Below are 26,178 nucleotides of genomic sequence, written 5' to 3'. Positions count from 1 at the left end.
GTATGGTCTAAAATTAGGCCAGCCAGACATTTGTGGTTTTGTGGTTTCACTTAGACTTGAAAAATGTTAATACTGTGCTGTGACAAACAGGAGATAAACTGAAGATTCTGATAGAAAGAACATATCTGATCATTTGAATCATGTCAGGCTAGAAGCTACTTGTGTTTCACAGCTTTTTAAATGAAGACAGAAAGGCAAAAGTTTGTCTAACATCTTCTGTGGGTGATGTCATAATCTTTATTACATTCAGATTAGGGGAGAAGAGACTACTCTGGGTGCCATGTTTGATTTGCTTGGAGATTGTTGGTTTAATGCTCAGAAATCATTATGACTTGTCTTAATCTTCCTGTATATTTCTCTTGCTTTCAAATTTATCTTTCTAGTCTATCCAAAATAAATTATTTACTGTCTTAAACATGACATACTGATTTCCATTATCTGAGCCTTTGTCCATGCTTTGCCTTCTGTCTAGAATATTTTGCTCGAGTCTTACCTTCAGGTATTCCCTTCTCTTTTCTTTTTTCTTTTTCTGGTACCAGGAGGGATGAACCTAGGGGGGCTTAACCACTGAGTCATAACTCCAGCCCTTTTTTATATTTTACTTAGAGACAAGGTCTCGCTGAGTTGCTGAGGCATGCAATCTGCCTGCCTCAGCCACTCCAGCTGCTGGGATTGTAGGTATGCCCCACTGCATTGGGCCCAGGTACTCCCTTCTCAGCAGGCAGTCCACAACTCACCTCTTACCTTTCCTTCACAGCAGGGATTATCTGAGCCAGTTGTTTTGGCTCAAAATTTTATAGTGCTTTGCTGTTATATGTATGGATGTCTTAGATCCTCAGTGAATTATTTGAAGGCAGAGAGTATACCTTTTGAGAGTCTTTCAGCACAGTTGTAGCTCCAAGTGAGTCCTCAGTGAGTAGTTTTTTGGGGGAGTGGGGGGTACTGGGGATTAAACCCAGAGATGCTCTATCACTTAGTCATATCCCCAGCCTTTAAAAAAAAAAACTTTTTATTTTGAGACAGGATCTCACTAAGTTGCTGAGTCTGACCTTGAATTTGCAATCCTCATGCCTGCCTCAGGTTCCTGAGTTGCTGCTGGGATTGCAAGCTTGTGCCTCCACTCCTGGCTCAATGAGTAATTTTTTTTTTTTTTTTTTTTTTTTTTTTTTTTTTTTTGTGGTGGTGGTGCTGGGGATTGAACCCAGGGCCTTGTGCATGCAAGGCAAGCACTCTACCAACTGAGCTACATCCCCAGCCCCCGAGTAATTTTTTAAATTGACTTCAGTCCATTTCAGAAAACTTTCAGTGTCTCTCAAGCAGTAGAGGGTCGAGTACCATCCCCTGTGACTTTTGCTCTTAAAGACCTCAGTTCTTAAGTGGCACTGTTTCCCAAAACCTCTGATTTCATACAGGTGGTTTTTAGTTTTATAAATAGATGAAATCCAAGGAATTTGAACCGAATGGTTTCTTGGGGCTCTTTTGAGTTGTTCCCTCTCCTCTCTTACTCAGTGATTTAAGGTTAGATTGAGGAGCTAGGGTTTGGTTCAGTGCTAGAGCACTTGCCTAGCACCTGTGAGGCACTGGGTTTGATCCTCAGCACTACATAAAAATAAATAAATAAAGGTATTGTGTCCATCTACAACTTAAAAAAAAATAAATAAACAAACAAAGAAATAAATAGAAGGTTAGGTGGGGGGGGGGGCAGTACTAGGGATTGAACCCAGAGGCACGCTGCCACTGGCAGTGTCTTCTCCTAAGTTGCCCAGGCTGGCCTTGAACTTGGGATTCTCTGCCCTAGCCTTTTGAGTAGATAATATTACAGGTATGTGCCATCATAGAATTCCTTTTTGGTCACACTGAAAACAGTTAATTTTTCTAATACAAATATGTTGTTGGCCCTATTATCCCAATAGAAATTTTCTTTCTAAGAAACATCCCTGAGAATTGTGCTTCCTGTCAAGTTTTTTTTTTAAATTATAACTAACTCCTTTAAGGATTTAGTGGGAATAACCTTATAACATTTTATTCATCTATTAAAATAAGCCTTACATTGATCAGAACATTTGACTTAAAATGGAATATTAGATTAAAAACCTATATTCTTTTCAATACTCAGATTTGTGTTAAATAAATTCAAAGTTAGCATGTACTCAGTAATCCTAATTGAGCATGACTTGCTTTCAAAATTTAACAGGCATTCTTTTCAGATGTGGAAATGTGCATTTTCAGCCTAAGTTGGTACTCACTTCCTACTGATCTGTATGCCAGTAAATTTCACAGGGTTGTGATTTTTGAGTTTTATTTTCCAATTGAAAAGCCTATGTGTTTTTTCTTCTCCTATTCTACTCCTCTGTAGTACCAGTAGCAGTATCTTGTGTCGTGCCTGCTCAGAGATGTTTGCCAGCAGCATGTTCTCTTTGCTTTCTGGCACCCCACACAGATAGAGGCTTTGTCTGGAATGTTTGTGATTTTAGCCAGAGCCAGGAATTTTTTGCAGCTGAGTAGGGGGAGGAGTTGTGTCTGTTTCCCTCTATTGAGAGGATAGGGGTGAGGGAGAGGGAGGTGGGTGGGTGATTTCCCGGAATTTTAAATATTCTGCACAATGATTCTTTTGATTTCTTTCTCAGGGACAGGGCGGATACCTGACCAACTCGTGATCCTAGACATGAAGCATGGAGTGGAGGCGAAAAATTATGAAGAGGTATGTTCTGCCGCCACAGCCAGAGGAGGCAACATGCTGTGCCGTCAGATTCTGTGTCAGGCCAACAGGCTATGCTTTGTCCAGAAGGCTGCGTTTTTCTCAGCAGTCATGTGACAACCAGCTATGATTTTATTAATACAAAAAGTTGTATTAATGGCCTTAAATAGTAAATCTGGTTGTTCTGTCAACCAAAGGACTGAACCAACTGTCCCTTACAGATGTCGCACTCAAGCATATGCCATTAGACCTCTTGAGGCAGAAACCAGATATATGTAGTAATGATTTTTAAAAGCCAAGCTTCAGTTATGTCTTAATGTCTAAGGTTAAGAAGGGTGATTTGTTTTTAGTTCCTAAGACCTCTCCCCAGAGCCAACAACTAGGTATCTATCCAGCATGTGAATTTAATGCTTAGACTTGAACAACTGGGATGTCTTTTAGAAACAACCACAGCCAAAAAAAGTTAAAAAGCTTTTAATTAAAACAAGCTTTAAGAAAGAAAGTGGGAGGGAAGAAAAAACTTCAAGAGATAGTGATAATGAGTAGAAAGGAAATATTATAGAGTAATTAAAACTGATGTGTTTGAATGACAGGGAAGTGGAGTATACATGGGATAAGGGAAGGGTGACAGGCTTTTTCATCTCTATTTGAGACTTTGGGGGCACCACAAAATGATTCTTCAGATGAAGAGCACTTTTCTTTCTTCCTTTTTTTCTTCCTTTCTTTCTTTGTTTCTTTTTTTTTTTTTTTTTTTTGGTGCCTGGATTTGAACCCAGGGGCGCTTAGCCACTGAGCCACATCCCCAGCCCTTTTTTATATTTTATTTAGAATTATCTTGCTTAGGGCCTCGCTAAGTTGCTGAGGCTTGCTTTAAACTCCTGGCTCAGCCTCTCAAGCTGCTGGGATTACAGGCGTGCACTACCCCACCCAGCTGAAGAGCACATTTGAGCCAGGGGCAGTGTCATGCCTATATTCCCATTAACTCTGGAGACTGAGGCAGGAGGATTGCAACTCTGCATCTTAGTGAGACCCTGTCTCAAAATAAAAATTTAAAAGGGCTTGGGTGTGGCTCAGTGGTGGAATGCTCCTGGGTTATATCTCCAGTACTGCCAAAAAACAAAAACAAATGTAGAGCACCTTTGAAAAAACCACAATAACTATTAAGACTGATGCCTTTACAGAAAGAAAGAGTTTTCTTTCCCAGGGCCTGAGCAGTCTTTGGGGGCATGAATAAGTGGAGTATAGGACATGTAAATGACTTTTGTAGAATGTAAACTAAATAAGTGAAGAAAATTTGTTTTAAGAGCTTTTTAGAAGAGTTTTCTAGGAGTCATCAAACAAGAGAAGTTGCTTTGTCTTTGGTCAGAACTTTAGAAGGGAAATATCCTAAAATGGATGAAGATTGGAAGTGAATGGTTATTTCTGCAACAGGAAGTAGTAGTATAACAATAGCAGCTCCCTAGGTCTTTCCTCTTTTTCCTGTTCAAGTGTTTGACACTTGAACAGAAAGGGTTATTTGGAGGCAATAGATAGGAGCAAATGATCCAGCAATGATTGGAAGACAGTTCCCAGTAGAGACTTTGACTTGTTTGTTCTCCAAGCTAGTGTAAGTAAAAGAAATAAGAAGCAAAAGAGCCTCTTTGTTTGAATTTAAGAGTAAACTGAGAGCTGGGGTTGTGTCTCAGAGGTTGAGTGCTTGCCTAGCATGTGTGAGGTACTGGGTTCAATCCTCAGCACCACATAAAAATAAAATAAAGGCATGGTGTCCAGCTACAAGTAAAAAAATAAATAAATGTTTAAACAAAAACAGTGAACTGAAACATCTTTTTAAACTTCTATGATTCAGAAGAGCCTTAATTATATTTACATAAGATAATGTATGTTAAAGTGCTGTTGTAAGATATAAAACTCTTAAGAAAAAGTTGTAGGTATTATGCAAGAGTAGATAAAATGATTTTCAGCTTGTGGTTACTGCCGCCATTCCCAACCATGGGCTATTTTCCAAGCAACTATATGAATTTCCCTGTTGTAACTTTGTTCTCCAACATGGTGACTATCATTAATGGGTATTTTTTAAGTAACAGAGTACGTGATACCCTATTAGACTTCAGACCTAGTTCCCTCTTGAAAACATTTGACATTATTATATCTTTAGAAAAGAATGATGTGGATACCACTGATTTGACATTTTAGAACCCTTTACCTCCTAGAATCCCCATTATCCTTGGGTTTTATTTACTCTGGCAAAGGGGCTGTATTTTTTTTTTAATTTTTTAATTTTTTTTTTTTTAACCTTCTGCTTAGCCCAAGAGGGGAATCCCTAGCAGAAAGGAAATCACATTGCTTCCTTTGCCTGCTTCCTACTTTGGACATTTGGCACATCTTAAGCCTTTCTTTACGCACATGATTACAACACAGCTCTAAGGTTCTGCTTCTTAAACCCCCACTACTCCTCCCCACTATATTCCCTTATGAGCCCTCTGCCTCCCTCCCCCAAATAGTAGACCAGACTGAGGCAGAGGAGGAGAGGCGGGTATAACACAGGTCAAAGACCAGTCCTTTTTTTCAGTGTGTGATTCCATGGAACGTTTGTTAGAAATAGCTGTTAGTAGTTCCTGGACTAATAATGTCTGTAATAAGAATATGGATAATAGAAGCACTTTGTTCCCTGGTTAATTGCCAGAGAGTACTGAGCATATTTAGAGTTCAAGGCATTTAATTTTAGGCTCTTCAGATAGGGAGAGCCTTTATGCTCAAAGGATTTTGATCCTTTGGCATCGACTAAGATTCAGAAAGGCAGCACATTTCTTTCTTTCTTTCTTTTTAAGTACTGGGGATTGAACCCAGGGCCTTGTGTGAGATGAGTAAGCACTCTACCACTGAGCTGCATTCCCTAGCCCTTCTTAAATTTTGAGACAGGGTCTTGCTAAGATGTCCAGGCTGGCCTTGGACTTACAGTTCTCCTGCTTCAGCCTTCCAAGTTGCTGGGGTTATGGATATAATATATTTTTAAAATTTTCCTCACATTCAACACATCTCTTCCTCATATGTGGACTAATAATTCTGAAATCCCACGTGATCCTGTACAATTCAGTAGTAATTATTGTTTTAATAGCTGGGTGGAGTACTATATTACCTATCTAAAATGTTATGGAGGATTTAGTTAATGCACTTGAAATTGCTGTATAAACACAATACAAATGTGAGATGATATTATTTGGAAGGCATAGTGCTTGCCATATGGTAAAGAAGCATAAAGTCATGTAGCTTGAAAAAGAAAATGAATTCTTATATCCTCAGAAATAAAACACTTTTGATTCCCTGTGTTGTATTTTAAGAACTTAGGCTGGGTGAAGTGGTGCACTTCTCTTATCTCAGTTACTTGGGAGGCTGAGGCAGGATGATTGCAAATTAAAGGCCAGCTTGGGCAACTTAGTGAGACCCTAAGAATAACAATTAAAAAGGGCTGGGGATGTAGTTCAGTGGTAGAGTGTCTCTGGGTTTGAAACATCCCTAGTACTGCCAAAAAAAAAAAAAAAGGAAAGGCAAAAGAAAAAGAACTTCCAGCCACTATCTTGCTTTTTGCCTCCTGGGGCAAGGGAGCATCTTTTAGATTCATTTTGTGAATCAAGCTATTTCTTCTTAGTTTGTACTGTGTAGAGTAGTTGCTTTCAGGGACTTGTTGTCTGTTAAGGGAAAAAAGGCAGTTACTGTCCCATAAAGAAGTAACTCTCTGACCCATCCTCTAATTCCTGAGCTGTGTTTGTCCCTTCTTGCTGTGGATGTCAGCATTTTCAAAGTTCTGTTTTGCCTAGGGGTTCTGTTAGTCTTTTATTTGCTGTCAACACATATACCAAAACACAGTGCACTGATTGAAGCCACAGCTGAAGACATTCCAAAACTGTTTCTCTGAATGCCTTCAGAGAGGAGAAGCTCTGTTTCCATATACTAGGTCCAGATTCCCTTTCTTGACACAAGTTAATGAAAGAACATGAATAAGGCACCTGATACATAGTTGGTCAGTTAGTAGATTTTAGCCCTTTCTCTTATCTGTATTGGAAGTGCCAAACAGCCATGACAGGATAGTCTTTCTACATTTCTGGACTTTCTTGATTATCTGGACTTATTTTGACACCTTCTTAGCCTTTTGAACTTCTATGAGTAGTAGGCCGACGATTCATGTGCTCCCTACCCCAAAGTAGATTTGTCCTTGGATGTCACTCTGTCATCTTTACATTGACCATTAGACTAGATGGTCTTCACATATTGCTGTACTTTTGGAGTTTGTGGGGCTGCTGTGGGGAGCATAGAGGCAACAAACTTAATTGAATTGAATTTGGCTTGCCATAAGAAGCTTCTCTTGTGGGTCTTATTGCTCCACCAAGGAAAAGAATATAAATTCTCTGGAAGCTGGATTCATTCCCTTGTTTTAGGAAGCAGTTTTTTGGAGAGTTAGTTCCTTTCCTTGGTATAGTTACATATACCAGGAGTCTGCATGGATAAGGCCTTTAGAAGAGAGGTAGGATTTGAGAACAGCTAAGTGCGAGTGCTTCTGGAAGTTAAGGATTCTGTTCTTGTGTTTTATAGCAGAGCTTTGCAGTTTTGATGCTAAATAAATGCTTTGGTGACCTTGGGTAGGGAGTCAAGTAACCATGATGTGCTGCTAATCCTGGTCTGCCACCTAAAGGGCCAAGAAACTTTAAGAACTCTTTTTAAAAAAGTTTCCTCATTTGTGAAATGAGGCACTCATTGTAAAATGAAGTCCTTTGATTCACACCAGGAGAATGCCACCCTCTGGTGGAAAACCTGTGGTACACATGTCATGTGGCCCACCTTTGTCAAGATGTTTTACAAAACACATCTCATGCTTCCAGCCATGGGAGAGAAGTAAACTAGAAGCAAGTGCTCTGGCCTGCCTTCATGGAGTATGTCTAATTGGTATCCTCCAGGTAAAATGTTTTGAAGAGTAGAATAGTTAAGTGGGGATTTTGAAATTGAGGTTTTCTTTTTAAACTTTTGTACTGATTGTTACATAAAGATTCTTGATGCTATTCACTGATAACAGATACTTAGTTCTGGGCAAATGAGGAGAGTTTTCAGAATACTTATGTAGAATTTGATTTAAATTTTTACTCTATTGCCTACAAAAATGGTAATGGGGGAAGGTGAAGAAGTTCATTAGTCAAACCAACTGGACAACTTATTTAGATCCTTGTGGCCTAGTAGCTTGTTTGCTTCACTTTTGATTCAGGAAAATTACAGTGTAGTTTTATAATTTTCTTTGTCTAATTTCTACCTATAGAGTGAAGTATCTACTCAGATAGACTTGGATTTCAGTCTTAGCACCACCACCGACCTTGGGAAGTTATTTAATATACTTGAGCCTTAGTTTCCTCGTCTGAAAACTTACAGATAATACTTTCTGGGTTATGGGATTAAATGAGATTATAAGATATAAAATACCACAATCTGAGTATGTATTAATCGGTGTCATTCATTATACTGCTTTTTTCATCTCTTTCCCCATTTGTATCTCCAATCTGACTTTTGGGCCATTTATTTGCTATTATCACACCACCTTCTCCTAAACATAAAAGAGTATGTTGTATAAATGTGTGTACCTGCACAAACTATTCTAGCTTACAGCATATCAGACTCCTTATGTCTGAACTATTCATAGTCTCCAAAGCAAGGCCTACACTCTCCCCTCCATGTTTTGGCTTACTGGTTCCTCTCTACCTTGAATGCCCTTCTCATCTCTTTCAAAATCCTCTCCCAATTTGTGAGACCCAGCTTAACTTCTGTTAAGTTTTCCCTTATTCTCCTAGTTAGAGTCAGTCTCTTGCTACTTTCTTTCCATTCTGTTCTTAATGCATATCTTGGTAGTAGAAGTCAATACATGATGCTTTTTAATTAAAGTTTTACATGTGAGACTTTCTACCAGTGAGCTTAATGTGGTAATTTAGCTTTGTGTCTTGCACACCCTAAGCACTCACACTATATTGTTGTTATGATGTTCTTTAAAGATTAAAACAGAATAAAAATGGGAATGGGTTGGGGTTGTAGCCTAGTGGTAGAGCGTTTGCTTAGCATTCATAAGGTCATGGGGGCTTGATCTCAAAAAAAAAAAAAAAAAAAAAAACCCGCAAACTTTTATACATATTGTAAACTGATCATAAAAGTCTATTACTAATTCTAAATTTTTCTTGTAATGAAAAGTTTTTTTACCACCCACTTCTTAACTTGATGTGTGCCTATTTGCTTCTTTCCCTTTCCTCCCCATCTATCAGTTATAATCTTTCAGGCCTTTTTTATTTACTTATCAATTTTTAATTCAGTAAAATGGTTTCCTTGCATAACCAAATAGCTTTAGAATTACGAATTCCCTCTTCCTCTTTACTCTTTATTTTGTTTTATTTTTGTTCTTGGATATAATTACTTTTTAGTTGTTTTCCGTTTTTAAAATAGTAAATTTGTTTCTTGTAGTTCTGAAGGTTAGGAAGTCCAAGACCAGGTTGACAGCACAGTCAGGCTCAGGTGAGGGCCCACTTCTGGGTTGCAGACTGCTGTCTTCTTCTTATGCTCTCACATGTGGAAGGCAGATGACTTTCCTTAACACCATTTGTTTGCCAAGTCACTCAGAGTTTAGTTGTTGGAACCGTTTTTTGTTCCTTGATTCCTTTCCAATATTATTTTGATTTCTAGGATTAAACATAGAAGTATAACCATGATTGGAATTTACCACTGAGTATCCTTGGAGTGTTAGATGGTTGCAGTGGCAAGTTAGTTTGCAATATTATTTTACATTCTTGGGGTTTCTTTAAGTTTTCTAGATTTAAAACTAATACCAATAACAAGTAGTTATTTAGGGAACTAAATTTTTTTTAAAGAAATGGGATCTTTGTTCCACTAATAAATAGTGGGATAGTTTGAAAATAATTTCCTGAAGGAAGAATGGGATTCAATGTAGATTTCATTGAGGAAATAAAATTGATTTAGAAGATAGATATTGGACTATTTTTTTATGAATAGAGGCAAAGAGTCCAGAGTAACACCTACACTAGAAGAGGGTTTGTATAGATACAAAACATAAATAATGCATATTTTAACAAGATCTGGAAAAATGGATACCAAGTTCATAACCACTGTTAACTCTGAAAAAAAAAAATGTGGGAATTTAGGAATTGAAGAACTAACAAAATAGACTTTTGGTTTTTATTTTCTGTGCTTCTGAATAGTTAAAAAGTTTTGGCAGGAGAACATGTGTATATGTTGATTATACAACTAAAAATAAATGAATGTTGGAAAAGCACTTGGAATACGTTTTTTGGGTTATAACTTACAAAAGCCACCCTCAGTACCAGGTTTAATTCTGTCTTGCCTTTTTGGGTTTTAGGCTTTGGATCTTGTCATCTAACAAAAAATATATTATTTTCAGCTGGCAGAGGCACAGCCATAGTTTCACTTCCAGTTCCTTTTGCAAGTTTCTATATAAGCAGCCTTAAATAAATTATGTCTAAGAAGTTTCATATTGTGTCATTATACTATCTCATTCAGGAAGCTTTGAAGGGAAAGTATAGAGCAGGAGGGAAATTGTTAAACAGATTAAGGTTCAGCTTATTATATACCTTATATATTGATGTCTTTTCCCTAGGGATGATTTTTTAATTTTTTAATTTTTATAATTTTTTGCTCTATAGCCCTATATGAAAGCATACAACAGATATATACTCTGCTAATGGTATACTTGGCATTTGGGCATTCAGCTAGGAAAGTTAGCTCAGTACATTAGCCACTGGTTAAATCTTGTATCCAGATAAACTGTTCTGCAGCTGCCAATCACATTATTAACCCTAGCCAACATTTTGCAAATGTAAGAAAATATGTATACAGTGGAACAAAATCACAAATCTATCACCATGTTTTTGTGTACTTTAAATATGAACTCAGTTTTTCTATCGTGTATGTATATGTGTGAGAGAGAGGGGATATTGGTAGGACTGGGGATTGAATCCAGGGAATCTCTAGCACTTTGCTACATCCCAAGTCCTTTTTATTTTTTTATTTTGAGGGAGGATCTCACTAAAAGTTGCTGAGACCGGCCTCAAATTTGCAATCCTCCTGTTACAGCCTCACGAGGAGCGCTATCACACCTGACTTTCTATCCCTATCTTAATAGCAGGTTCTAGTTTTATTTTATTTGTTTTCATGTTCTTCACACATTTAAGGAAGAGTACAGGTAAACAGAAAATACAAAAGTTACCCTTAACTCTTCCCACTCATCCCATATAAACTGCTGTTAACATTTAAGAGAGAGAAAGAACAAGGAAGATAAATTGGACAAAGGAGAAAAGTGGGTATTCCATAGACAATTTGTGGTAAATAGGGAGTAGGAAATACAGAGAAAGAGTTATGAAGAAATCCCACTGTGGACAAAACTTAGGAGCAACTGGTACATATGAGTCTCAAGATCTTGGAGGCTCTGGTAGTTTATCCATCTTGAAGGTTTCGTGAATTGGGTGTGGCATGTACCTATAGTTGCAACTACTTGGGAGTAATCCTTCTGAGGCAGAAGGATTACTTGAGTCCAGGATTTCCCCTGGGGCAGCAATGATAGGAGAAGGGAAGTAGCACATACCTTAATCCCTGCAACTCAGGAGGCTGAGACAGGAGAATCGCAAGTTCAAGGCCAGATTCAGCAACTTCAGGATACCTTGTCTCAAAATTTTAAAAGGGGCTGGGTATGTAGCTCAGTGGTAGCGTGTCCCTGGGTTCTATCCCTACTACCACCACCAAAAAAAAAAAAAAAAAAAAGCTAAAATTGATAAAACAACATATAATAATGAAATCCTTGCTCATGTGATTTATGCCTCTAGTTATTGGATAGCCTTTCTCACATCCTTCATTCCTCAGTATGCATGGACATCCTTAGAGCTTTCTATTATAACTGGTGTGTCGTTCTTAAAGGGCACAGTCGTACATGCCTGTAATTCTAGCACTCAGAGGCTGAGGCAGGAGGATCACAAGTTTGAGACCAGCCTCAGCAACTTCTTGAGCCTCTGTCTCAAAAAGGACTGTGAATGTAACTCAGTGGTGGAGTACCTTGATATCAATCCCCGGCACTGCAAAAAATAAAGAAATAAACTAAAAAACTTAGTGCAATATTTTTGAGTAAATGTAGGATTCATTGTGGCTCTGAGTTCTAAAATAAACCTTAAAGTTGTAGGATTAATGTGAACAAACCATGGACTCAGAGTAGACAGCTTGCCTAATGTGTTCAAGGCCCTCTGTTCAATCTCCAGCACTTAAAAAAATAAATAAATAAGTAAGCAAACCAGAATTCTGTAATTTTGTATTTTGAGTTATTATCTTAATGCTGTAGTAATTAATATATACTTTCTCATTCTTGTGTATTGGGAATTCGGTGATTTATTTTTTTCTTCTAAAACTAGGATTGATTTTTACAACTCACGTTTATTATACTAATAATACTATCTCTTTCCTAGACACGAGTGGAAGGGTAAAAGTAACGTGCTTTATTAAAGTCAGAAGTTTAGGGAAAACAGTATGTCTTACTTTACAGCCTACCATATTATATTTACAAAGAAATTATAGTCAAAATTGAAGTATTTTTTGAAAATCCGAGATGGAAAGATGTAAGTAGTTTACAGGGAAAGGTGGAAGGCCAGATTTTAAAATCTATTAGGATGATTGATAAGAGAATCTAAGCCTGGTAAGCTTCTAAAAAGATTCTTGTGTTGCTTTGTGTTCTTGACCAGAGCAGTGTTTTCAGGGAGTAGGTTCTTAATTTTTTTCTTTTCCAGATTGCAAAAGTTGAGAAGCTCAAACCATTAGAGGTAGAGCTAAGACGCCTAGAAGACCTTTCAGAATCCATTGTTAATGATTTTGCCTACATGAAGAAGCGAGAGGAGGAAATGCGTGATACCAATGGTGAGAGGAAGGCATCTTTTATTTCTCAATAAGTAAACCATAAAGGAGACAAATCCCCAAACATTAAATTTTGGTGTACCCTTTTCTCAGTTTTTCAGAAGTGGGGTTTATGAAAGAAAAATTGCTTGTTTCAGTGCTGTACTAAGTAAATCAACATTGTTAAGAGTGAAATTTTCTTCTGTGATGCATTTGATCATATTCTCTCGTTGGCTTATAGTTTGTCAGATAGATAGAACTAATCTTTGTAATTTTTAGCTTTTATAAATAGAATTTCCTTCCTTCCTTCCTTCCTTCCGTCCGTCCGTCCGTCCGTCCGTCCGTCCGTCCTTCCTTCCTTCCTTCCTTCCTTCCTTCCCCTAGTAAGCAGGCTTACTTCATTACATTTACAATGCTTTTTGTCTTTTAGAGTCAACAAACACTCGAGTCCTGTACTTCAGCATCTTTTCAATGTTCTGCCTTATCGGACTAGCCACCTGGCAGGTCTTCTACCTTCGTCGCTTCTTCAAGGCCAAGAAGTTAATTGAGTAATGAGACCAAATCTCCTCCTCCCTCGTGAATCTCAGCCAGCAGAACATCGCTGGCACGTGCCTGGCCTAAGGCATCCTATTAACAGCACCATGAAGGCACGCTGAAGCTTTCTTGCCAGAACTGATCTTTTTTGGGAGGACGTGGGGTACTACCTACACTCAACAAGTCAATGAGGGACTTCTTTTTAACTCGGTAGGATTTGGACTGGTTTTGCAACAATAGGACTATTATTAGAGTCACCCATGACAAAAAATAGGGGTTACCTAGATAATGCCAAAGTCAGCATTTGTCTTGGGTTTCCTCACGTGATCTATTTGAACCATGTTTGCTTTCCTTCTCCCACTTGCTCACTAGCTTGGGTTTTCACTCTAGTTCTTTTACCACGATTTGTATGACCATGTTGAACTTGTTTCATACTCATTGTCCTCTTTGGGTTTCCTTCTAAAAACATCCTGGCCCTTAGCTGAAATGTTTACATAGCTTCTGGTGATATCCTTTCATAATTTTATGTCTCTTACAAGAGTCGTGAATGTGATACCTTATAAAAGTGAGCTCAGAACCGTAGATAACTTCTTAAAAAAAAAATCTCATTTTAGACAATTAAAATATTTGTGCTCAACTGCTTGAATTTTTTTTTCTTTTTGTGTATGTGTACTTAGTTCCATGCAGTTTTATCATGTGTTTAGGGTCATGAGACCATCACAAGCTATAGTACAGTTTCATCACATGGATTGCTCATATTGCCCTTTTATAGCCACAGCTACCTCCCTTCTATATGCCCCATTACCCCAAACTCTGGCTACCACTAACCTGTTTACCATCACTATAATTTTGTTGTTTCAAAAATGGTACATAAATAGAACCATTAGAATGTGACCTTTTGAGATTTACTTTTTTTACTCACCATAATTCCCATGATATCCATCCAAGTTGTTACATTTTATCAATAGTTTATTCCTTTTTATTGCTGAGTAATATTCCGTGATTATAGATGTACCACGCAGTTTCATCCACTGAAGGACTGATGGATTGTTTTCAGTTTTAGGCCCTTAGTAATAAAGCTTCTGTGAATTTTTGTGTATAGGTTTTCAGATGAACATAAATATTTATTTCTCTGGAATAAATGCCCAGAAAGAGCAATTGCTGGGTTCTGTGGTAAGCACATTTAGTTATGTAAGAAATTTCCCTACTCTTTCCAGAGTGGCTGTACCGTTTTACATTTCCACCAGCAGAGTATCACTGATGAGTTTCTCTTCATCCTTACCAATATTTGGTGGTATTACTATTTTTTTTAAATTTTAGCCATTTGAATAGCCGTGTATAACATCTCAGTATGATTTTCATTTGCATTTTTCTAATGGCTAATGATGTTGAACATTTTTCATGTGCTTGCTTGTGATTTGTATTATCCTCTTCAATGAAATGTTTATGTCTTTTTGCCCATTTTCTAATTGGATCATTATTTTTACTGTTTATTTTCGAGAGTTTCTTATTTATCCTAGATACAAGTCCTCTATCAGATGTGTGGTTTCTTGAATTTTTAACATCACTTCCACCAAGGACAAGTAAGTAAAATTTACCATCTCTTCTTGCATGCCCAATTATTGACTTAGTTCCTGTCATTATGTACTCTTTCTAGAGAATTGAGACATAGGAGGTATTAAAATAGGTACCTAGGAGGATCATGGAAAGAGTAAATACTTGAAAATACATGTTCTGAAAGTAAAGCCAAAAATTACTTGTGGGAGTGTGAGATGCCTAAAAGTCCATACTTATGTAAAAAAGAGAAAATACAGAGTTGGTAGAATACTCTCCTTGGATGTGTGAAGCCCCAGGAACTCACACATATACACATACCTGCCCACAGAGTGGATACAAGTGATGATGTTCATAAACAGGAAAACTATCACTTGAAATCTTTCCAGGGCTGGGGTTGTGGCTCAGTGGTAGAACCATCCTGTAGCACATGCAAGGCCCTGGGTTCGATCCTCAGCACCACGTAAAAATAAATAAAGGTATTGTGTCCAAGTACTTCTAAAAAATAAATTAAAAAAAAAAAAAGAAATCTTTCCAGCTTCTCCTAGGAAAGTAGGAAGGAGTTCTTTCTTTCTGGAATCTCTTTTTAACCCTGCTAATTGTTACAAAGCTTGTCTAATTGAATGGTAAGAATTACTGGACTTAGGTTCATATCACTTGCAGTTAAGAAGCAGAATATGAAAATTATCAAATAACACTGTTGTGATGACATGGATAAAGTGTGAAGGCGAAAGAGGGCATGATTTATGTTAAAATCTCAGGCTAATCAATGTTCTAATTACTATGAATATGAAAGCTGCTTTTTTTTTTTTTTTTTTTTTTTTTTTTTTACTCCTGGGCAGCAATAAGCTCTCACCAGCCAACTTGAGCAACATTGCCATCTGCTGTTAAGAAGGGATAGTTGCTGCTTCTGAGAACTTGGCAGTAATTTCCTTGCCGTAGGGACAGCAGATGTTGAGAAAGTCTGTAGCACTACTGATATTAAAAGACAGTATGCATCCAAGTACAGAAAAAAATAAACTAGTGGATTAAGTTCCATCCTTAAACTTTTAAATATAAAATCCTAGCCTGTACCATTAGCCTAACAAGAAACTCATATTTCTGACTGGTGCCTTCCCCTTTTTTAGAAGCAGTGAAAGCTTCTATTAGTTATGGTTTTCTACTCTGAAAAATATCAAAAGTAGAAGATAAGAGAGGAGAGGAGAGAATGTTTTATTTTATTGATGCTTTTGTTTCCAAGTGACTCCAAACTGAAACTTTGTGGAACTGAAATTCTTTAATGTTCCTTCCTTTTACTCATGCCAAAAATACCACCATGAACATTTGTGCTTTGGGTTTAAAAGTTAATACTATGCCTTGCTTTTATCTAAAAGGTAAAAATATTTGCCTTTGAAAACAGGCTAGTACAAGAGCAAATAAGCTTTAAAAAAAGGGATGTTATCTGCTTTCCTCCTTTTTTTATTCAGAATGATCTGTATAAGTGGGAACAATTCAGTTCTAAATAAACTTTGTCATACCATTGTCATGAACCCCTGTCAAAGCCATTTTCTGTTTGTTTAATGGAAAAGGCATGTGGGATATATACAGATTCAGTTGTGTTGAATTGGGGGTTTTGTGTAAATTTTCTCAAATAAATGCTAGCAGAAACCATTTTAGGTGTATATTTTTTCTGTTACTTTTGAATACCTCTTTGGATTAACAATAATTTCTCCATACTCCTTAGTTTTAAAGTATAGCAAATGATACCTGATAAGAGAAAAAATGTTCTTAATTTACTTCATAGTTTAGATGAGCTAGTAAAATTTTGTTATATAACTTATAAAAATCATATGTATATAATGTAAGTCATGTATAAACTAATAATCCTTAAGTATATATGCATGTATGTATATGTGTGTTCATAGTTGCATATGTTTATATATGCATATATATGTTTTCAGAAAGACCAGATGTAAGCCAGACATTCTCTGTACCTTCTTTTTTGGAAATTGCTGTTGGAATTATCCTCTAGGGAGGCTTCTTCCTTGTCTTTCATTCCTGAGATATCTCACCCAATTTAGAACCCCCTGGGACTTGCTTTTTTGGCCCATCATGTCTATGTAAAATCCCACTGCAGGAGGCAAAGGCTGTTTGTCTCCTTTGCTTTCACTTGACAGTTCATTGATTTTTGTTTGTTTGTTTTTCCATAAACCTTTTTTACAAGAGCCAACAAAAAGTGCTTTGTACATTCACTTACCTCTTATTTATCCTTTACCTCCATTCTTCCAAAAACCAGATAAAATTTATTAGTGGCACCATAATCTACTATGAGTCCAGTTTAATAGTGGTTCCCAGTATTTAGGTATAAATATTTTAACATAAGGGCTGGGGATGTGGCTAAAGCGGTAGCATGCTCGCCTGGCATGCATGCGGCCCAGGTTCGATCCTCAGCACCACATACAAAGATGTTGTGCCCGCCGAAAACTAAAAAATAAATATTAAAAAAAATATTTTAACATCAAAAATGTTTTGTTTCTAAAAAAAAATGTTTTGTTTCTTACTGATATTTTAGAGAACATGAATTATAAATGAATTCAGCAAAACTTACAAATGAATTTAATAGTATCAGTAGTATTATATACTTGCCATATGGTAATACATATTTTGTAAATTATTGATTCAATCTACTACATTGGTGTCCTATATGTGAGTCACATGTATAATTTAAAATTTCCTAGCTATATTAAAAAAGTGAAAAGAAATATGTAAATTTATTATTTAAATTTAACTCTTGAGAATGTTATTATGTTTTATAACATACAGTCATCTAAAAAAATGATTAAAGTAGTTTATATTGCTTTTCACTTAAAGTCTTTGCAACCCAGTGTGTGTTTTACAACTACAGCACATCTCCATTCAGAGGAGCCACAATTCAAGTTTTTAGTAGATACATGGAGCTAGCAACTGCTTTAGCATACATACAGTGTAGGTTTATACCTTGCTTGGTCTTTGGTGGATTCTTTAATCTTTATAGTAACACTGTGGCTTCTTGAAGTCCGCCATCCACAAATTGGGTAACTTCAGCAATACTTGATAGCTATTCATTTGTTAAAATATGAAAATAGTCTGTTTTGACCAAGGACACCTTACAATCAATTACACTTTAATTACAAATGTTGCATGTTTCTGGATTTAATATTCAAAGTCAGATGGTTAGTTTCAGTTATATCCAGTATAATGAAGAATCTGGCATGACTGTGTTCTGTATGCAACAGGACATTTTTCTCTTAAGCTTATGATATCTAAGCTGTAACTAGAATAGTTCACAATTTTAGGCCAGTTAATTATAGAAAAACTATTTCTTCATTGGAAAGGTCCTAGGGATATTTACCCAAAGGTGCTCAACCACTGGGCCCACATCCCCATCCCTTTTTTTATTTGAGACAGGGTCTCAATAAGTTGCTTAGGGCCTGGCTAAATTGCTAAAGCTGGCTTTGAATTTGGGACCCTTCTGCCTCAGCCTCTGAGCCACTGGGATTCCAGGCGCATACCACCACTCCTGGTTTGGAAAAATGAATTTTTAAGTTGTGGCTAAAACCTATTGAATTTCTCAGAATGAAAGTCAACACTTCTGATTTTAATTATTTTTTCTATTCTTTCAGCCTCCCCCTCAAAAAAAAAAAAAAAAATTTGAGCACCTAGTCTGTTAAACAAAATTAATAGAACAGAATTAACAGTTAAGCCAAGCTATAGAGTATATATAAATCCGGTTAAATGAGAGATATGTCTATCTTCAAAGTGCCTTCCAATAGAAATATGAAATGGTATCTAACTAAAACGATCTCCCTACTTTGCTTAGCTAATCTCTGATTTAATGCTTTGACTGTTCCTCCAGGAAGCCTTCACACACTGAGTAAATTTGGCTTGGGAAGATGCCTCTCCAAAATACCTTTCTAGAATTTTGTATTTTTATAGCATTTATACAAACTGTTGTGATTGCCTGGTTATTTTCTGCATAGGGACTAATGCTCCATGAGATTAAAAACTGTATGTATTTTTTTCGGTGTGATTTCCCAGAAGCTGGCACATATTTGTTAAATGAATTAGTTGAAATAAAAAATACTTGTAAAATCTAGATCCCTGTGATGAAACCAACAAAACTAATGAGTTATCAGTCAAGGAGTCTTACATTTTGGTTTTTAAAAAATGTTTCATATGGACTGGGGCCATAGCTCAGTGGTAGAGTTCAATCCTCAGCAATAAATAAATAAATAAATAAATAAATAAATAAATTGTGTCTATCTACAACTAAAAAAAAATTTAAATGTTACATACATACGGGGTAATACTTTGATATTTATTCAACAAGTAATTTTTGAGCCTCTATTACAATGCCAAGCACTTTTCTAGGCACTGATTATGTACATATATAGTCTTGAACAAGAGAGCAAAATCCAGGTTCTCGTGGAGCTTATAGTCCAATGAGTGGAGATAATAAACAAGACATCAGCATTTTGTAGGTAAGCATTCTGAAAAAAATAAGGAGTGATATCATAAAGTATGATGGCTGTGTTACATTTACTTTACCCATAATATCCCAACTGATAAAGATTTCTTAAATCTAAACCTTCTCTTCACTCACTGATACTATCTCAGAACCTGTTCTTAGAATATAAATTGCCTTGTAACTTGTCTGTTTGCCTCCAGTTTTCATCCTTTCATCCTCTACATCATTTGGGTCTAATCCAATCCAAGGTGCCCATAGTTAGTATCTGAGCTGGATGTTCATGCAAAAGAAGGCTTTATTACCCCTGTAATCTCAGCTACTCTGGAGGCTAAGGCAGGAAGATTGTAAATTCAAGGTCAGCCTGGGCAATTTAGAACCTATCTTGAAATAAAAAAGGCTGGGGATGTAGCTCAGTGTTAGAGCACTTGCTTAGCCTGTATGAGCCTGTGGTCCAATCCTTAGCAACACAACAAAAAAGCTTTATTCATTATGCTGGGGGAAAGATTACATAAATAGGGACTTCCCCAGAAAAGTTAGATATATAGTTACTAGTCATCTGCTTAAGAATATCCAATAATTTCCCATAGGAAACCCCAAACTCTGAGAAGAGATTGTATCTTCTATCTCACATGCACCCTGGATTCAAGCCACATGACCTCTTAAGCTCCATTATATCCTACCGTTTCATGGCTCTGGAGCCAGATTGCTAGGTGTGACCTCCCAGCTCCTCTTAATTAGCTGTGTTACAATGATCACTCAATTGGATGTTTTACTTGCCATTCTGTATTTCAGTTTCTGTAAAATGAGAATAATATGAGGATTAAGTGCCATGATAACAAAACATTTAGTATAGTACCCAAAACATAACACTCAACAAATGTTAGCCATCATCCCTGTGTTGTAGGTCATATTTCTGCAATTTTATTTTAAAAAAAAAGTTTGGCCATATGAAGTTTCTCAAGGCCGCATAACTGATGAAACTATTGCTCAATGTGCTACAATTTTCTTGATGAGGGCAGGGAGCATCTTACTGCAGATTCTCCATTCCTAAATATGTCTGGCATCTAGTGCTCAAAAAAAAAAAAACCGCTTCTTGAGGTCAGATAGTCAAAGATCTAAAAAAAAAAAAAAAAAAAAAAGGAGAATGTTGCATCTAGAAAACGAGAAGGGAGAGTGTCGGGAGTGTTGACTGAAAATTTTTGTAGTGGTAAAGAAGAGGGAATCTAAAGGTAGTCCGAGGAAAAATAATTGGACCCACTGACCGAGATGACAGGAGGCTATCAATATCCTATCATTATTACAATATCTCTTAAAAAGGAGCACTGTCCAACGTTGGAAGGGACCGCTTCCCAATCACCACTCCTGCGGCCGGTCTGACGCCGAGACTGGAAGACCTCTGGACTTCCAGGAAGTAAGGGAACCTGGCCAGGATGCAGGGAAGCCGGCTGCTGAGGCCGGAGAGTGTCCCTTCGGTGACGCCCTGACTCTGCGGAAGCCGGGCGGTTTCGCTCGGCTCTCACCACGCTCCCGCCAACTCCACCCCGAGGCCACACTTTTCCCCTTGGCCCCGAGGGCGGGAAGCCCGGGCAGCTGAACTAATCAAGTGGGCCTGCAAAGGCGGGGGAAACTTGGCCGGGCCGGAAACGCCGAGAACTGCTTCCGGGTCAGGGCGCCGGAGCCACCATGGAGACTCGCGGGGCTGCGGGGCTGACGGAACCGCGGGTCGGTGTCAGAACCGAGTGAAACGCTGCTTGGCCAGCACCGCCTGGGACACGCAGGCCGGTCCCGGGGAGCCGCGGTCGCCGCCATGTCGGTGCTGGGCGAGTACGAGCGGCACTGCGACTCCATCAACTCGGACTTTGGAAGCGAGTCCGGGGGTGGCGGGGACTCGGGCCCGGGGCCCAGCGCCAGTCTGGGGCCGCGGGCCGGCGGCGGCGCGGCGGAGCAGGAGGAGCTGCACTACATCCCCATCCGCGTCCTCGGTCGCGGCGCCTTCGGGGAGGCCACGCTGTACCGCCGCACCGAGGTAGCGGCCCTCGGCTCTGGTCGCTGCCAGGCCGCCCCGAGCTTCTCCTTCCCCGTCCCCTCCTTTCCGACCTGCCCCCGGCTTCCTACGCGTCTTGAGCCTCCTCGCATAATGTAGACACCCGCTAGGCATATGTGTCAGGGTCTTCACCACTCTTTCAACTCACCTGCAATAGGAATTGCTTAGATTACTGATTTCCACTAACCGGTCATTTTTGTTTACCTGGGGAACCTGAGCAAATCACAGAACTGTCCATGAGATTTAGTTTTCTCATCTTTGAATTGGATTTAGTGATCCCCACCTTAAACCTTACCTTTATATTTTTAAGGTTATTTCGTGAATCAAACGAAGGTGTGTGCAAACTGTAAGTGAAAGTGGTATAGGAACGAGAGGTGTTGCCAAAACTTCCTTCCTTTCCTTGTGTAGCTTTCAAAGGTCGGGGTGGGGAGGAGGGGTATTGCTTCCGAATACCTCTACTTGCCTAGTTTTGTCATTATCTTTAAGTTCATAAATGATCACTCAATTGGATGTTCTTCTTGAAGATCATTGGGAAGATCGCCGTGTGTTGGTTTCTTCACTAGTGTTCATCTTGGGCTTCATGTGTGGAAAAATATTGGTTATTCTAAGTTCTTGGGGGAACAAGGACCCAATTGAGAACCCAACGTAAGCAGAATGATCTCAATCTCTTCTATCCACATTCACAATGTATATACATCCTTTACAAAAAATCCATGGATCACTGATTCCCAAGTTAGGAATGTATACTCAACTCCACAGTGGTTATTCTCCTTTCAAAAACTATAAATTAGATTTGGTAACTAGTGTCTTAAAACTTTAGCTCTAGGATAAACATTTAATGAGACTTGCTGAAGTAGCTGAAGGTGATTCATCCATAGGTGATCCATCTGCAGTTCTACTGTCTGTTCCAAGCCAGATTATCTTGATTTGGTTTTGTTTTATCCTGCTGCGGATTGAACACAGGGCTCTGCACATGCTAGGAAAACTGTCTACCTCTGGAGCTATTCCCCACCCCAACCCCAGCATATGTTTAAGACTGAAAGAAGAGGTGGTTGCAGGCGAATATCTTTAAATAATTCTTTTTATCCTAATGCCACATTACTGTAAAATGTTAGATTTACTGTTATTCTAAATTACATATTAGTAGTCTGTTTTCTTACTTGCCTTGAATAAGATGAATGTTGCCCACTTAAAATTTAGAAGTAAATCTTGGACTGCAATTAGTTTCACATTTTCTTGCTCATCCCTTTCCATTATTACCCTATTAAATTGATTACTATTGTCTTGAGTTGAATTAGATCACACTTTTCCAGAATTGTAGAGCATTATCCCTATCACCAAATATTTCTTAGATCTGTGAAGGTTTAGTTAGAAGCAGCCCTTTCCCTCTAGAAGGTTATGTTTTAGTAAGAAGATAAGTCAAGTAAGAAAACAAAGAACATTTCAGTCGTATATGTATGTGAATGAAAACGAATAGATGAATGCCATTTAGGTATATGAATGCTTAAAACTAAGGGAACGGTTGCATTCAATAAGTATACAATAAAAGGCTTATTAAAGTTTCCAAAGAAGTTTCAAAGTCCTGACAGAGGCATTCAAAAGGATGAAGAGGGTTATGTGGCAGAGATGCTTGTGGGCTGGGAAGCAATACTAGGAAAGAATTAGAGGTATGGTAAAAAGCAATAGACATGAGGAGCTACAGGTAAATTTTTATGAATAGAGAAAAGTGTGACAGGAGATCATAAAGGTGCACCATGGGGTCTGACCTATTTGGAAAGGGGTAAATGAAAAGCATTAGGAAAATCTTAATTTATAAAATTAGAGGCAAGCTTAGTATTTTCACTTTATAAGAAGCTGTGGTCAGCTGTGGATGCTGTTATCCAGTTCTTTTTCAATATTCAAGCCCTGCAGCAGTCTCCTTTCTGACTAGCAGTCCTATAGGGTTCCTCAATAAAATCTTTAACGTCTGTACCCATCTTATATTTTTACTTGGAACTAACATCATGCAAATTAAGTATCGCAATAAAGTAAGAAGTAAGATTAGTTCATTACTTTCTCCAGTTCTAAAGTAAATTATAATAATTATATGCAGAACCTTTAACTTACATCTGTTTAAAGGAAAAAATTAAGAGTCGATCTTTGCCCCTCTAGGAAGTTTTCTTTCTAGGCTTACAGATCTGGGCGTGGATTCATTCACTGCTGGGCAAGAGGAAAGCACAATGCTTCTGTTACTTGTTGCAGGATGACTCACTGGTTGTGTGGAAGGAAGTTGATTTGACCCGGCTGTCTGAGAAGGAACGTCGTGATGCCTTGAATGAGATTGTTATTCTGGCGCTGCTGCAGCATGACAACATCATTGCCTACTACAATCACTTCATGGACAATACTACCCTGCTGATTGAGCTGGAATATTGTAATGGTAAGGTAGAATTCAGTGGGACTTCCTCTGCAAGTCATTCTTATTATGTTCATACTTACCTTGAGGGGAAGAGTACAAGAAAAGGCATATATAGTGATAAAACTTTAAATGGATTTCTAGAGTTTAAGAGAAATTGTTCAGGCTTTGGAGAGTTTTGAAGTGTTGTACAAAATAAGGGAAGGGATTTTCCCTTGAGTATTCATATTCTTCCTTGTGATTATAGTTCCATCTTCAAAATGTTTTTTCAGTTGGATATTACATTTATTTTTCAAATTTTTTCCTCATGAAATAATATTAGCCATTAGGAACATAGTGTGGTTTGGTAACACTGGATATGTTAATGAAATATTTTTTTTAATATTTATTTATGTATCTTTAGTTTTTTAGATGGATACATTAGTTTGTTTTTATGTGGTGCCTAGGATCGAACCTAGTGCCTCATGCATGCGAGGCGAGCACTCTACCACTGAGCCACCATATTAATGAAATCTTATAGGTGATAGTTATTTTTTGTTGACTTTAGCTAAAGTTATCCTGTTGCAAGGTGTCTAAAGATCATAACGGAATGACTGATTTCTTTGGATCATTTGTGTGTAAGATTTGAGTAGTGCCTGGTTAATAGGAAAATAGACAACCCATATCCCAAGTCCCTTTACTTTCTAGCTCTGTAACCTTGGACAAGAAACTTATCTGTGCCTTGGTTTCCTCAACTTAAAATGTGTTTATTGATAATCAGACTTGGTGACACACACCTCTAATCTCAGCAGTTTGGGAGGTTAAGGCAAGAGAATCATAAATTCAAGGATGGTCTCAGCAACTAAGTGAGACCCTATTTCAAAAACAAAAAGGACTGGGCACGTGGCTCAGTGGTTAAAAGCCCCTGGGTTCAATCCCCAGTAACAACAATAACAACATCAAAAAAGTTTGTGTCTAGCTATAGGGTTGTATTAGATCATATTTTAAAGCCCTTAGGGTAGGATTTGGTATGTAGCAAGTGTTTGGTACATCCTATACAAGAGAATACCCAAAGCCCCTTTCTGAGCTGCATGCTAAAGAGGTACCAGCATATTCTTCACTTATAACTTTTCTGCCTAGACTCTGGTCTTTCACAATTGTTTCTGGTTCTGATCAACTGTAAATATAGGATATTGTAGTAGAAAATTTTTAAGTAACAGAAACCTTCTTAAGAAGTTAAGTTTCTGAACTATGTAATGTTTTGAACAACTAATAATAAAATTTTTTTTTAAAAAAAGAATTTTCTTTGTGGTTAGGAGGAACCAGAACAAATGATACATTTATTGAAACTCCGAATTACTAAATAGCAGGGGAAGAGAAATTATAAAAATTTACCCAGGCTAAAGTATAAGTTGCAGCTGAAAGTAAGACAAGCCAAGATTGTTTGCAATCTGTATTAGTTTATAAAAAAGTGAGAAGCAAATTAATACTTATTCCACGGGAAGAAATTCATAAAGGGAGTAATGATTGGGAACAATCTAGGAGTGAATTTTTTGGGAAACCTTTTCAGTAGAAAGTGGGAAGAAAAGATTGTTCATATGCACCCTGTATGTAAAACATTGCATCACAGACATAACCCAGATGTTCTAGTAGTCACACTGGGAGAATTATAAAAATATTGCAGATTGGGCTGGGGTTGTGGCTCAGCGGTAGAGCACTTGCCTAGCACGTGCGAGGCCTTGGGTTTGATCCTCAGCACCATATAAAAAATAAATAAATAAAATAAAGATATTGTGTCCAACCACAACTAAAAAGTAAATAAATATTTTAAAATATATATATATATATATATATATATATATATATATTGCAGATTCCTTCAAAAGAAGTCTAGAAAAGAAAATCATGACTTTGAAGCTATTTCATTATTAGGTTACTATAGGAATGGTCTTTACTGTCATCTTTTCTAAAAATACCACACTTCCCATTTTTGTCTTGAATTAGGGAGGGGAATCTTCATATAATATTTCTGATAATTTTGTACCCTGTGAAAGGCCAAGAGAGAAGAAATTGTTTCCTTTAGAGAGGAAGTTGAATCCTTCATTTCCTTGTATCACCTGTTAAAACCCTATTAGATAGAGTCAAGATTTATCTCTATTAAGCATTCAAACCTGTTTCTTGTTTAATTTCAGGAGGGAACCTGTATGACAAAATCCTTCGTCAGAAGGACAAGTTGTTTGAGGAAGAGGTAATTTATATGTCTATGAAAGGAAGCTGAAATTATAAAGTAATTCTTACATTTTGGTTGTATATTTACTCTTCAAACAATGAAGAGTTTTTTCCCTTTTATTTGGACTCCTTCCAGACTCTGATATTCATTAGAAAGAAAACCTCTAACAAGAAACCTGTCTAGCTGCTTCCCGAACGTTTTACCTCTACATCATGGTTTACTCTGGGCTTTCTTTTCTGGTTCTGTTACTGCATGCTGGTATGCACAGTATTCCATACTTTTGCATTCTTCCTGAGTTTCTTATGAGAAAGAAACTGTTCCACTATATTTT

At 37.6% G+C, this 26,178-nt stretch overlaps 2 protein-coding genes across 2 annotated transcripts in view; both read left to right on the top strand.

The window, feature by feature from the left end:
• The window catches only part of TMED10 (transmembrane p24 trafficking protein 10), a 35,860-nt gene extending 22,064 nt beyond the window's left edge, over positions 1-13,796 (top strand). The window contains exons 3-5 of the mRNA XM_081290125.1: positions 2,628-2,701; positions 12,523-12,649; positions 13,056-13,796. Of these exons, the coding sequence (XP_081146251.1) occupies positions 2,628-2,701; positions 12,523-12,649; positions 13,056-13,177 (323 nt within the window). The 3' untranslated portion in view covers positions 13,178-13,796. The remainder of the gene's footprint in view (positions 1-2,627; positions 2,702-12,522; positions 12,650-13,055) is intronic.
• Positions 13,797-20,840: 7,044 nt separating this feature from the next.
• The window catches only part of NEK9 (NIMA related kinase 9), a 40,225-nt gene continuing 34,887 nt past the window's right edge, over positions 20,841-26,178 (top strand). Inside the window, exons 1-3 of the mRNA XM_081292597.1 lie at positions 20,841-21,225; positions 23,485-23,662; positions 25,810-25,865. Of these exons, the coding sequence (XP_081148723.1) occupies positions 21,007-21,225; positions 23,485-23,662; positions 25,810-25,865 (453 nt within the window). The 5' untranslated portion in view covers positions 20,841-21,006. The remainder of the gene's footprint in view (positions 21,226-23,484; positions 23,663-25,809; positions 25,866-26,178) is intronic.

Source organism: Spermophilus citellus, assembly GCF_964194105.1.
Source record: "Spermophilus citellus genome assembly, chromosome: 4".
NCBI lineage: Eukaryota > Metazoa > Chordata > Mammalia > Rodentia > Sciuridae > Spermophilus > Spermophilus citellus.
This window is presented reverse-complemented; position numbering and strand designations above follow the sequence as displayed.